This window comes from Oncorhynchus clarkii, chromosome 10, assembly GCF_045791955.1.
Source record: "Oncorhynchus clarkii lewisi isolate Uvic-CL-2024 chromosome 10, UVic_Ocla_1.0, whole genome shotgun sequence".
Classification (NCBI taxonomy): domain Eukaryota; kingdom Metazoa; phylum Chordata; class Actinopteri; order Salmoniformes; family Salmonidae; genus Oncorhynchus; species Oncorhynchus clarkii.
The window spans coordinates 18,954,925-18,968,412 of NC_092156.1; the positions used below are offsets into that span (position 1 = coordinate 18,954,925).

General features: G+C 41.2%; 1 protein-coding gene across 1 annotated transcript; it reads left to right on the plus strand.

Moving 5' to 3' along the window:
- Positions 1-62: 62 nt before the first annotated feature.
- Positions 63-10,940, plus strand: LOC139419459 (ribosomal oxygenase 2). Its single transcript, XM_071169406.1, has 10 exons — positions 63-196; positions 473-901; positions 1,466-1,585; positions 5,046-5,174; positions 8,158-8,261; positions 8,596-8,701; positions 9,017-9,188; positions 10,055-10,143; positions 10,223-10,378; positions 10,708-10,940. The coding sequence occupies exons 2-10, from the start codon at positions 479-481 to the stop codon at positions 10,864-10,866; spliced, it is 1,458 nt and encodes a 485-aa protein (XP_071025507.1). The 5' UTR covers positions 63-196; positions 473-478; the 3' UTR covers positions 10,867-10,940.
- The last annotated feature ends 2,548 nt before the right edge of the window (positions 10,941-13,488 follow it).

Here is a 13,488-nt window from a genome sequence, read left to right on the forward strand (position 1 = left end):
CAATTTGGAAATAATCCACACTCGAGACATGAATCACCAGAGCGGAATGGAAAGTACTTGTTTGCCTTCGGACATTTTATGCTACCGGACAGAACACGATTCTCACGTGTAGCTATCAAACCAAACTGATTTGGGAAAAAGGAGAGTTTATAGCTAATATGTGTTAAATCCGAAGGTGGGAACATAAGCAAAACAGGTAACGTTCGCTATGTTTTAGCATTATATAACGTTAGCTACAGTTTGCAAGCTATCTAACGTTAACGTTAGCCCATAAACGTTATTAGCTAGCTAACATTTGTATCTGAAGCTTGCTACAGTAGCTACACAACACCAAGTATTTGCTATCGAACGGGCTATTCCAACTGCACTTCACCAAGGGCACTGTTAATCTTAATTTGATAGCAATGCAAAATTGAAACTGCTAGCTAGCTATCTTCTAATCTAATGCCACTGATGTAACGTTCTCTATCAGCTAAAGATGCCCAGGAAAGGAAGAAAAGCAGCATCCGGAGATGAAGAGGTCGCTCCCAAACATAGGAAAACAGACTCCAATGGCGTCCCCTCTCCTTTCTGCTTCGACACCCCAGACACTGTCTTCCAGAGCCTAATTTCCCCAGTGGGACAGGAGGAATTTTTCACTGACTACTGGGAGAAGAAGCCCCTCCACCTCCAGAGGTCTGACCCAGGCCTGGCCTCCTACTACAAGTCTCTGTTCCAGCTTTCAGACCTGAAGGGGCTGTGCGCCCAGGGCCTGACGTATGCCAGAGACCTCAATGTGTGCCGCAGCGTCCAGGGCAACAAGACTGTGTTGAACAAGGAAGGCCGTGTCAACTACAGCCAGCTCAAAAAGGACTTCAACCAGAAGGCCACCATCCAGTTCCACCAGCCTCAGAGGTTTAAGGTGAGAGTAGTGGACATGTGTTTATCCACAGTGTTTTGTACTCCCGAGTCATGGGTTCTGGTCTGTGATAGTATGAAACAGGAGAACATGTTTTGTTTCTACTGAACATGACTCTGTTCCTGTAGGGCCACAGTATGTGGGGAAGGGTTGTCCCAGCCTAGCATTATTACCTAAACACCTGATTCAGCTTGATTGTATTAATTATGACTGTTGATCAGTTGAATAAGGTATTATTAGATCTTGGCCTGCCAAAACTGCATCCCTGTAGAAAATGGAGTGAAGGTCTAGTTAATGCAGCACTGTGGCAGTGGCTCTGTGGTAACAGAAAGGGACTGGTAGTGACATATATCCTTTAGCTAAGATGTTGTTTAGCTCAGATTCAGATTTGCCTATTTTAAATGTGAACACCTTGAATATGTTGGTGAACACAACATTAATTAAAATCTATTGCACAGATATCTGAACATCTTGATCATTCCATATTTGTGCAGAGCTGAACCCAATAGTATTCTATTCGGAGATTCTAAGATGCCTGCTCTCCTCTAACTAACCGTGTGTCTCCAGGACGAGTTGTGGCGGATTCAGGAGAAGCTGGAGTGTTTCTTCGGCGCTCTTGTGGGCTCCAACGTCTACATCACCCCACAGGATTCCCAAGGGCTACCCCCACACTACGACGATGTGGAGGTACACCACTGAACTGGCCCCAAAATGGTCCACATCAGGGTAGTGTTCAGTGGGAACCAGAACATGTCATAGCTACCCATAAGAAACTAAAATTTAACCTTTACATTTCAAATAATTTTGCTACAGTGTTCCCTACTGAACATAACCCTGGCTGCAACGTTTGTAGTATAGTTTGAGGGTTAGACAATATTTAAATGTTTACATACTCTTTTACCCACTTCATATGTATATGCTGTATTCTAGTAATCCTATATATCTACTGCTGTACACCTTTCCTATTCATATACTGTCCATACTGTCTACACACCATCATATACACACAGTGGGGCAAAAAAGTATTTAGTCAGCCACCAATTGTGCAAGTTCTCCCACTTAAAAAGATGAGAGAGGCCTGTAATTTTCATCATAGGTACACTTCAACTATGACAGACAAAATGAGAAGAAAAAAAATCCAGAAAATCACATTGTAGGATTTTTTATGAATTTATTTGCAAATTATGGTGGAAAATAAGTATTTGGTCACCTACAAACAAGCAAGATTTCTGGCTCTCACAGACCTGTAACTTCTTCTTTAAGAGGCTCCTCTGTCCTCCACTCGTTACCTGTATTAATGGCACCTGTTTAAACTTGTTATCAGTATAAAAGACACTTGTCCACAACCTCAAACAGTCACACTCCAAACTCCATTATGGCCAATATACATATACATATACACATATACATATAAATATATATATTGATATGCCAGATCTGTCAAGTGGATGGATTATATTGGCAAAGGAGAAATGCTCACTAACAGGGATGTAAACACATATGCACAACATTTGAGAGAAATAAGCTTTTTGTGCATATAGAAAACTTTGGGATCTTTTATTTCAGCTCATGAAACCAAAACTTTACATGATGCCTTTATATTTTTGTTAAATATATATATATGTACACACATATATATATATATATATACACATATATATACACTGCTTAAAAAAATAAAGGGAACTATTAAACAACACAATGTAACTCCAAGTCAATCACACTTCTGTGAAATCAAACTGTCCACCTGTGGACGTCGGGCCCTCATACCACCCTCATGGTGTCTGTTTCTGACCGTTTGAGCAGACACATGCACATTTGTGGCCTGCTGGAGGTCATTTTGCAGGGCTCTGGCAGTGCTCCTCCTGCTCCTCCTTGCACAAAGGCGGAGGTAGCGGCCCTGCTGCTGGGTTGTTGCCCTCTTACGGCCTCCTCCACATCTCCTGATGTACTGGCCTGTCTCCTGGTAGCGCCTCCATGCTCTGGACACTACGTTGACAGACACAGCAAACCTTCTTGCCACAGCTCGCATTGATGTTCCATCCTGATGAGCTGCACTACCTGAGCCACTTGTGTGGGTTGTAGACTCCGTCTCATGCTACCACTAGAGTGGAGGAACCGCCAGCATTCAAAAGTGACCAAAACATCAGCCAGGAAGCATAGGAACTGAGAAGTGGTCTGTGGTCCCCACCTGCAGAACCACTCCTTTATTGGGGGTGTCTTGCTAATTGCCTATAATTTCCACCTGTTGTCTATTCCACTTGCACAACAGCATGTGAAATTTACTGTCAATCAGTGTTGCTTCCTAAGTGGACAGTTTGATTTCACAGAAGTGTGATTGACTTGGAGTTACATTGTGTTGTTTAAGTGTTCCCTTTATTTTTTTGAGCACTATATATATATATAGCATATATAGCATATATATATATATATTGAACAAAAATATAAAGGCATCATGTAAAGTTTTGGTTTCATGAGCTGAAATAAAAGATCCTGAAGTTTTCTATATGCACAAAAAGCTTATTTCTCTCAAATGTTGTGCATATGTGTTTACATCCCTGTTAGTGAGCATTTCTCCTTTGCCAATATAATCCATCCACTTGACAGATCTGGCATATCAAGAAGCTGATTAAACAGGTGCACCTTGTGCTGGGGACAATAAAAGTATACTTTAAAATGTACAGACTGCAGGAATGTCCACCAGAGCTGTTGCTAGAGAATTGAATGTTAATTTCTCTACCAGAAGTGTCGTTTTAGAGAATTTGGCAGTAAGTCGAACAAAACACAGACCATCTCGGGGAAGCTCATCTGCGTGCTCGTCATGCTCTGGATCAACTTGTACAACGACGTGTTCCAGTTCCCGCCAATATCAAGCAACTTCACACAGCCATTGAAGAGGAGTGGGACAACATTCCACTGCCCTCAATCAACAGTCTGATTATCTCAATTCAATTCAAGGGCTTTATTGGCATGGGAAACATGTGTTAACATTGCCAAAGCAAGTGAGGTAGATAATATATAAAGTGAATATATAAAGTGAAAAACAATAAAAATTAACAGTAAACATTACACATACAGAAGTTTCAAAACAATAAAGACATTACAAATGTCATATATATATATTTATACAGTGTTTTAACAATGTACAAATGGTTAAAGGACACAATATAAAATAAATAAGCATTAATATGGGTTGTATTTACAATGGTGTTTGTTCTTCACTGGTTGCCCTTTTCTCGTGGCAACAGGTCACAAATCTTGCTGCTGTGATGGCACACTGTGGAATTTCACCCAGTAGATATGGGAGTTTTTCAAAATTGGATTTGTTTTCGAATTCTTTGTGGATCTGTGTAATCTGAGGGAAATATGTCTCTCTAATATGGTCATACATTGGGCAGGAGGTTAGGAAGTGCAGCTCAGTTTCCACCTCATTTTGTGGGCAGTGAGCACATAGCCTGTCTTCTCTTAAGAGCCATGTCTGCCTACGGCGGCCTTTCTCAATAGCAAGGCTATGCTCACTGAGTCTGTACATAGTCAAAGCTATCCTTAATTTTGGGTCAGTTACAGTGGTCAGGTATTCTGCCGCTGTGTACTCTCTGTGTAGGGCAAAATAGCATTCTAGTTTGCTCTGTTTTTTTATTAATTATTTCCAATGTGTCAAGTAATTATCTTTCTGTTTTCTCATGAATTGGTTGGGTTTAATTGTGCTGTTGTCCTGGGGCTCTATGCAAAGGAGATGTCACTCTACATGAGGCAAATGCTGGTCACAGCAGATACTGACTGGTTTTCTGATCCATGCCCCTACCATTTGTATAAGGTATCTGTGACCAACAGATGCATATCTGTATTCCCAGTCATGTGAAATCCATAGATTATGGCCTAAAGAATGTATTTCAATTGACTGATTTCCTTATATGAACTGTAAATCTTTGAAATTGTTACATGTTGCTTTTATTTTTGTTCAGTGTATATATTTATATTCTGGACACAGACATTGCTCATTATGCTATTTCTACATTTCTTTCTTAGAATTTGGGGGATTTGAGTGTATTGTTTTGTAATGTTCGGTATAACTGTTTGAGACAGAAACAAGTATTTTGCTGCACCTGCGATAACATCTGCTAAATATGTGTACGCCTTTCCCCAGGTGTTTATCCTCCAGTTGGAGGGCGAGAAACATTGGCGTCTGTACAGCCCCACGGTGCCCCTGGCCAGAGAGTACTGCGTGGCGCTTGAGGAGCGCATCGGCAGCCCCACACACGACATCATACTGAAGGTACGTTAGGAGCAGGGTGACGCTGCCCATAATCTGTGTCAGTTTGCATTTATTGGGGGCAATTGCGACATACATTTTGGGACTTAATTTAATGATATACAGTCGTGGCCAAAAGTTTTGAGAATGACACGAATATACATTTTCACAAAGTCTGCTGCCTCAGTGTCTTTAGATATTTTTGTCAGATGTTACTATGGAATGCTGAAGTATAATTGCAAGCAGTGTCAAAGGCTTTTATTGACAATTACATGAAGTTGATGCAAAGAGTCAATATTTGCAGTGTTGACCCTTCTTTTTCAAGACCTCTGCAATCCATCCTGGCATGCTGTCAATTAACTGATGGCAGCCCATTCGTGCATAATCAATGCTTGGGGTTTGTCAGAATTTGTGGGTTTTTGTTTGTCCACCCGCCTCTTGAGGATTGACCACAAGTTCTCAATGGGATTAAAACCTCTCTGGGATATGTGGAACGCTAGCGTCCCACCTGGCCAAAAGCCAAGGAAAATGCAGAGCGCCAAAATCAAATAAATTACTATAAAAATCTAACTTTCATTAAATCACGCATGCAAATTAAAGCTACACTTGTTGTGAATCCAGCCAACATGTCAGATTTCAAGAAGGCTTTTCGCTGAAAGCAAACGATGCTATTATCTGAGGATAGCACCTCCATAAACAAAGAGAGAAAACATATTTCAACCCTGCAGGCGCAACACAAAACACAGAAATAAAAATATAATTCATGCCTTACCTTTGACGAGCTTCTTTTGTTGGCACTCCAATATGTCCCATAAACATCACAAATGGTCCTTTTGTTCGATTAATTCCATCGATTATATATCCAAAATGTCCATTTATTTGGCGTGTTTGATCCAGAAAAACATCGGTTCCAACTTGCGCAACGTGACTACAAAATATCTCAAAAGTTACCTGTAAACTTTGCCAAAACATTTCAAACTACTTTTGTAATACAACTTTAGGTATTTAACGTAAATAATCGATAAAATTGAAGACGAGATGATCTGTGTTCAATACAGGAGGAAAACAAACTGTAGCTAGCTTTCTGGTCACGCGCCTCTATCTAACAGTACACTTCAAGTGACCCTCGTTCAAGATGGCCGTACTTCTTCATTACACAAAGGAATAACCTCAACCATTTTCTAAAGACTGTTGACATCCAGTGGAAGCGATAGGAACTGCAAGAAGGTCCCTTTAGAAATCTGGATTCCCAATGAAAACCCATTGAAAAGAGTGACCTCAAAAAACAAAAATCTGAATGGTTTGTCCTCGGGGTTTCACCTGCTAAATAAGTTCTGTTATACTCACAGACATGATTAAAACAGTTGTAGAAACTTCAGAGTGTTTTCTATCCAAATCCACTAATAATATGCATATCTTATCTTCTGGGGATGAGTAGCAGGCAGTTGAATTTGGGCATGCATTTCATCCGGATGTGAAAATACCCTGTCACCAAGAAGTTAAGGTCTGGGGAGTTTCCTGGCCATGGACCCAAAATATCAATGTTTTGTTCCCCAAGTCACTTAGTTGTCACTTTTGCCTCATGGCAAGGTGCTCCATCATGCAGGAAAAGACATTGTTCGTCACCGAACTGTTCCTGGATGGTTGGAAGAAGTTGCTCTCGGAGGATATGTTTGTACCATTCTTTAATCATGGCTGTGTTCTTAGGCAAAATTGTGAGTGAGCCCACTCCCTTGGCTGAGGAGCAACCCCACACATGAATGGTCTCAGGATGCTTTTCCGTTGGCATGACACAGGACTGATGGTAGTGCTCACCTTGTCTTCTCCGGACAAGCTTTTTTTTCCGGATGCCCCAAACAATCGGAAAGGGGATTCATCAGAGAAAATGACTTTACCCCAGTCCTCAGCAGTCCAATCTCTGTACCTTTTGCAGAATACAGAGAGGTCCTTGATGAAAACCTGCTCCAGGGCTCTCAGGACCTCAGACTGGGGTGAAGGTACACCTTCCAACAGGATAACGCCCCTAAGCACACAGCCAAGATAATGCAGGAGTGGCTTCGGGACAAGTCAATGTTCTTGAGTGGCCCAACTAGAGCCTGGACTTGAACCCAATCGAACATCTCTGGAGAGACCTGAAAATATCTGTGCAGCGATTCTCCCCATTCAACCTGACAGAGCTTGAGAGGATCTGCAGAGAAGAATGGGAGAAACTCCCCAAATATTGGTGTGCCAAGCTTGTAGCGTCATACCCAAGAAGACTCGAGGCTGTAATCGCTACCAAAGGTGCTTCAACAAAGTACTAAGTAAAGGGCCTGAATACTTATGTAAATGTGATATTTCATTTTATTTTATTTTATTTACCAGTATCGCAGACTACATAGACTCTTTGGTCCTGTACAAACTTGCTATATGTCAAATATTGTGTGCTATAGCTTGGAAAATAAATAATTGTGACTGGATGACAACATGATGTTTGTTTCCAATAGTAGGGCTATTTTCCTATAGAAGTTTGTTTCCTTGCCACAATATTGAGTATCGATATTGAGTATCGCCCTACTGATGTTGTCCCGGCCCAACTATAAATGCCTCATGAGCTTAGTTTAACTGTCATACACTATCAGAACCCAACATTTAAGCCTGTTTTACTTCATTGTTTGCAAACAATGTAATTGTAAACAAACACTGTGTAGCTTCAAAACAAGTTTTAACCATAATTTTAATACCATGGACGGTCAGTCCTTGCATCCATAGCTTTGTCTATGAATTTGACCAAAACAGTGGCAGGGTGATCACGCTTTAGGGGTTTCCTGTCGACTAAACAAAACCAATGTCTCTCTAGGCAAGACCAGTCAAAGGCCACAACCCGAAAGTAATCCACAGTAGTGCACTTAAGAGTCTTGATCCACATTTGGAAAACGCTTCATTGGAGTATTTTGCAACGTAGTGTGACTTGTGGCCTGAGCTATTGAGGTTAAGTGAGGGGGGTGTTTGTCCTTTTTTTCCATAGGCAGGTGATCTGCTCTACTTCCCCAGAGGAACCATCCATCAGGCGGACACCCCCGTGGGAGTGGATCATTCTACCCACCTAACCCTCAGTACCTACCAGAACACGTACGTGAGACTCACTGTGGCACCTAAGAAATTGATACCAGCGACCCTCTGGTTGCGAACTCATTCCTTGAAAAGTAATACGCGCAACGCTCGCACACTATTAGAAACCTGATATTTTATTTATACAGCTATTAATATCATGTTTCAGCCATCAATGGCCTTAGTCAGAATTTGCCAACTCGTAGCCTGACAGATCTTCCCCTGGGTTTCGAACTGGCTATACCTCTCTAACCTCAACGCTATCTCAGCCCCACCACTTCTTCATTCTCTCATTTGAAACAATGGAAATTCATAATCTTGGTGTGTAAAGTTACTTAAACTTTTTTCACCTCAGGTCATGGGGAGACTATCTGGCCAACGTGTTCCCCAATTTCTTGTATGACTCCCTTAAGACCAGTGACATCACCAGGAGGGTAGGCATGCCCAGGAGAATCTTGATGGTGAGGTCCGCTTCCGTACTCTGTTCCAACACTTAAACATTTCATCCTTCCTTCTGTCCTTCCTTGAGGGAAACACTCATCTGCCATGGTCAGATTGGTGATTGTGGAATAAGGAGGAATAAGGAATTTGCACTGAACGATGTGTTGAATGTTTAATGTCTAAACTTTAGTTCTCACTGGTTGCATGTTCTGCTAAATTTCGTTTCATAATAGAAATTACAATGTATGCCTATTGAAAATAATAGTGTCCTATCTGCGTAGTTCAGTCTTACCTACTGCTATCTATTAAGCACTATAACATTGTGTGTGTACAAGGGAGCCAACGCAGCCCCAGACACAAGCAGGCAGTTGGCCTCATTATTGAGGAGCGTGGCAGATCAGATGGAGAGGGGTGAACACGAACTCCGTGCCGGGGACATGAAGAGGGACTTTGCCCTCCACAGACTGCCACCTTACACACCAGAGCAAGATGACATCTCGTCATCAGGTGTGTGTCTTGCTGAATAATATTTAAAAGTCCAATGAGTATAATGTTTATTACAGACAGTGTGTGTTGCCCATAGAATGTGAAACAGTAACTGGACACAGCCATATTCTGAGATATGAATCAATTTAAATTAGAAAAGGACAGTGGTGTTTTTCTACTAAGAAGTGATGTTTCTGTACAGGCTACAGATATGCATTTAAATAGTGATGTGCATTGATACTTTAGAATGCGCCTCTTACGTTTTTCTGACAGACTTAACATATTTGTTAACATCTGTCCGGACGCTTGCTATATATATATTTTTTTACCTTTAATTTAACTAGGCAAGTCAGTTAAGAACAAATTCTTATTTTACAATGGCGGCCTACCCCGGCCAAACCCGGACGAATCTGTGCCAATTGTGCGCCGCCCTATGGGATTCCGACCACGGCCGGTTGTGATACAGCCTGGGATCAAACCAGGGTCTGTAGTGACGCCTCTAACACTGAGATGCAGTGCCTTAGACCGCTGCGCCACTCGGGAGTTGAAACTTAATACTCTTGGTTCTGAAGGAAGGTATATATATTGTGTATATATATATATATATATGTGTATATATATATATATATATGTGTATATATATATATGTGTATATATGTGTATATATATATATGTGTATATATATATATAATATAAATATATTTAATATATATAATAAGTAACAAGAGTATTAAGTAACTAATATGGTACAACTTATCCAATCCTTTCAGAGCTACAAGAAGTTCCCAGGAGGAGTTTATTTGGCATGAGTGTACATGTATTAGCCTAGGTCCTTCTCTCTAGATCTAATCTGTGTGTGTCTGTTTCTGTGTGTGTGTTCTTCACAGCTGGAAAGATGCCTGCTTTAGAAGATACGGTGTGTCTGAGGTTTAAAGACCACATCCTGGTGTCTTTAGAGACGTGTCAAAGCCCATCAGTAAGTGCCTTCAGTTTTAACAGTTTACATATTTTACCTAGCTGCTCTTGGACTAAAGTGTGTGTTTGTGTGTGTTTAGGATGGGTCGGTATCATTGGTGGTTGATGTGATGCACTCTCTGAGGAACAGAAGGGAGAAACATATGATGGGACAGAGTGGTGATGATGATGATGATGATGATGATAGTGGTGGTGATGACGATAGTGGTGAAGAGGAGGAAGATGCACCCTCTGAGGTAACCTGGCACATTTTGCATAGACAATGTATTTAGTTGACAATATGGATATAGGATTTGAGTTAAAGTACCTCTATCATTTGGATATTATATAGGATTCTTAAAGTAGATTATACGCTGCCAGTCAGCCAGGATTTGAATGGTTTATGAATGAAGATGTTTGTGTTACTGTAATTCATATTGACCCTCATCAAAGTATCGAATCAGAAGCTATATGTCTGTAGATAAGGCCCAATTCCTGATATTTTGTTTACACAGGCAAAATGCATGGTCATGTCTGAAACTGTCTATAAAGTTCTGTCTGTCATATCTCTCCGCCTATCTCCTAGACCCCCGGCATGACCTTCCCCTTCGAAGACCTCCCGGCCATCAGGCAGCTGCAGGCGGGACAGCCCATCCCCGTGTCTCAGCTAAAAAGGCAATTGGACAATGACAAAGTCCAGATGGCCCTGGTGCTCTGGTCGGAGGGCCTGCTGGAGGTGTGCTAATACCCCAACAGCATACTCTGACACCAACAACCACTGCTTTCCATTTGGTCACACAATAAATCAAGAGTCCTTTATTCTACGGTTTACTTCATCTAATTTAAATGTGTGCGGTGCGGTGCGGTGTGGCGTGTGTGTGTGTGTCTGTTTACAGATCTGAAACAACTGTAAATGTAATATTGTAACACACTTTATCGACTGGAAACACATCAAATACATCAACATTGCTTGGGCAAAGCGGGGGAGTAGACACGGGGATGTGGTTGGCTCGGTCTGAGTCTGCTCATAGGCTCCTAACACCCCCAGACCTTCCAATGCAAAGTGTCTGTATGCAAACAGACTTTCTTGGTTCCACAGGTACACTGTAGTTGAAGAGATCTGTGAATTTAGGCTGGATGATTTGTGCTCTGAGGAGAGCAGCAGTTATCAGACCTGGCCTTTCTGCCACCCTAGGCACAACAAAAAACATTGCCCCCTTCCCCAAAAAATAGAATAGTCCCAGTAAGCAAGTTTGAAAATATTTATTTTCCAGAAGTTAGGTTCAACTTAGGTTCTAAATGAAAGTTGGAACCTGAACCAAACATGGAAGTATATAGCCCAAATTAAGGCTGGCCCAGACTGGACAAAATCTAGACCAAACATAGACGTCTATGATTGGTTCAGATTTGGTCAGGACTAAAAACCAATGTGGAAATCTAGGCCTGTCTGGACAGGACCAAAAAATATGTCAAAGGCATCGGTCTGTGTGTACTGGGGTGTAGCCTACAGTGTCTGCCTGCAATGGAATTTTATGAATGCCCATCAATGTGGTAGGCATAATGTTTGTGAAACACCAAAAGCCTGCTGGTCCAGATGGGACCAAAAAAATACATATAAAAGACGTCTGCGTCGGTCCTTGCTTACACTAGTGTTTAGGCCACATGTCTGGTTGCATTGGAATTTTATGAATGCCCATCTGCGGTAGACCCACCGTTTGTAAAACAGGCCGTTGCATTGGCTTTAGTCCTGATTCCTGTGACGAATGAATGGCTATTTATAAGATGAATATCAGCAGCTACCCAACGTTATCAGGAGTTATCCTGGGCCTATTTGCAACGAGAATCAATGTGTGTACACAGCGGGAAATGCAGATGTATTTTATTTTTCGCTATGATCATAAAAAATTGATGGATACAAACTTGAAACCATCATGACTACTTAGCTCACGGGGTGAACCCTTACACAATTTTTTTTAATGAAAGTGCAGTCGACTGGTATTTTGGAGGCAGTGATTGCAGTAAAACATTATTTTGGACGCAGTATTTACAGCATACTACAGTTAGTCGTACTGCACTCTTGACTGCAATCTTTTTTCGTAAAGGAAACTCCTGGACCGCAGTTGTGAGTAGCCTGATTGTCCATTTTACTTTGACCTCTCCTGTTTTGGGAGGATGTTTGTTTGTTCATATTTTTTTGGATTGGGTGCCATTTAGGTTAGGCTATTTGACCATAGAAACCTCCATGATGTAGTCTATATCTGCTACATGATTTATGTTCAAATATTTTAGGGGGACGGAAAGTTGGTGAAGCCTCGCGTCTCTCCAACAGCACCCTGGAGAGGCGTGCTCGGAATGGACAAGCGAACTATTTTGCGCTATTGAAAAAGTGACCACTGCTTATCACAGGGCGGCATCAGCGCTCACCTAACAAGCCCATATGCCACTGGTTGAGCTAAATCGTCTTTGTTTTTTGGCAAAATAATGTGAGGTTTTATTTGTTGTTGGAGGTGCGCCTTGGTCAGTTCAGAAATGTCCGCCATCAATCTGCGCTGCAAAGGCTATGCTTCGACCAGAAGTGATGAGTTTGACAACTCTTCGCTCTAAGAGATTGGTCGCTTCATGGGCGTAGGCGTGAACCTATTCAAGTAAGTAAATACATTTGGAAAATGTTTATATATATATATATTTTTTTTTTTAAAGTATTATTAGCTAGCTGTGTATGCTATTGAGCTGCTTGTTAGCTAGCTAGCCAACTTTACAGAACTAAGTGAAATATCACCAACTAACGTTAACTTCATATTAGCTTGTTATCTTGACGTTTGCCTATGTATCATTGTAAATTAAACATGTATGCTCCAAATGCATTTGTACTGAACAAAAATATAAATGCAGTGTTGGTACCATGTTTCATGAACTGAATTAAAACGTTCCAGAAATATTCCATATGCACAAAAATATTATTTTTCTAAAATGTGCACAAATTTGTTTACATCCCTGTTAGTGAGTTTTTCTCCTTTGTCAAGATCATCCATCCACGTGACAGGTGTTGCATTTTTTATTTAAAAAAGCAGATTAAATAGCCGGCTCATTACACAGGTGCACCTTGTGCTGGGGACAATAAAAGGCCTCTCTAAAATGTGCAGTTCTGTCACACAACACTGCCACAGATGTCTCAAGTTTTGAGGAAGTGTACAATTGGCTTGCTGACTGCAGGAATGTCCACCAGAGATGTTGCCAAATAATTAAATGTTAATTTGAGCTTCTAGTCATGAAATCTATGCAGCCTACTCAATCACTTTTTATAGCTACTGTTTACAGGCCTCCTGGGCCATATACAGCGTTCCTCATTGAGTTCCCTGAATTCCTA

What these genes read in the sequence shown, in the direction of transcription:
- LOC139419459 (XM_071169406.1), top strand. Translation starts at nt 479, where the DNA reads ATGCCCAGGAAAGGAAGAAAAGCAGCATCCGGAGATGAAGAGGTCGCT. An exon ending in CTCAGTACCTACCAGAACAC is followed by an intron (nt 8,262 to 8,595) that starts GTACGTGAGACT and finishes TTTTCACCTCAG; the next exon opens with GTCATGGGGAGACTATCTGG. An exon ending in AGATGACATCTCGTCATCAG is followed by an intron (nt 9,189 to 10,054) that starts GTGTGTGTCTTG and finishes TGTTCTTCACAG; the next exon opens with CTGGAAAGATGCCTGCTTTA.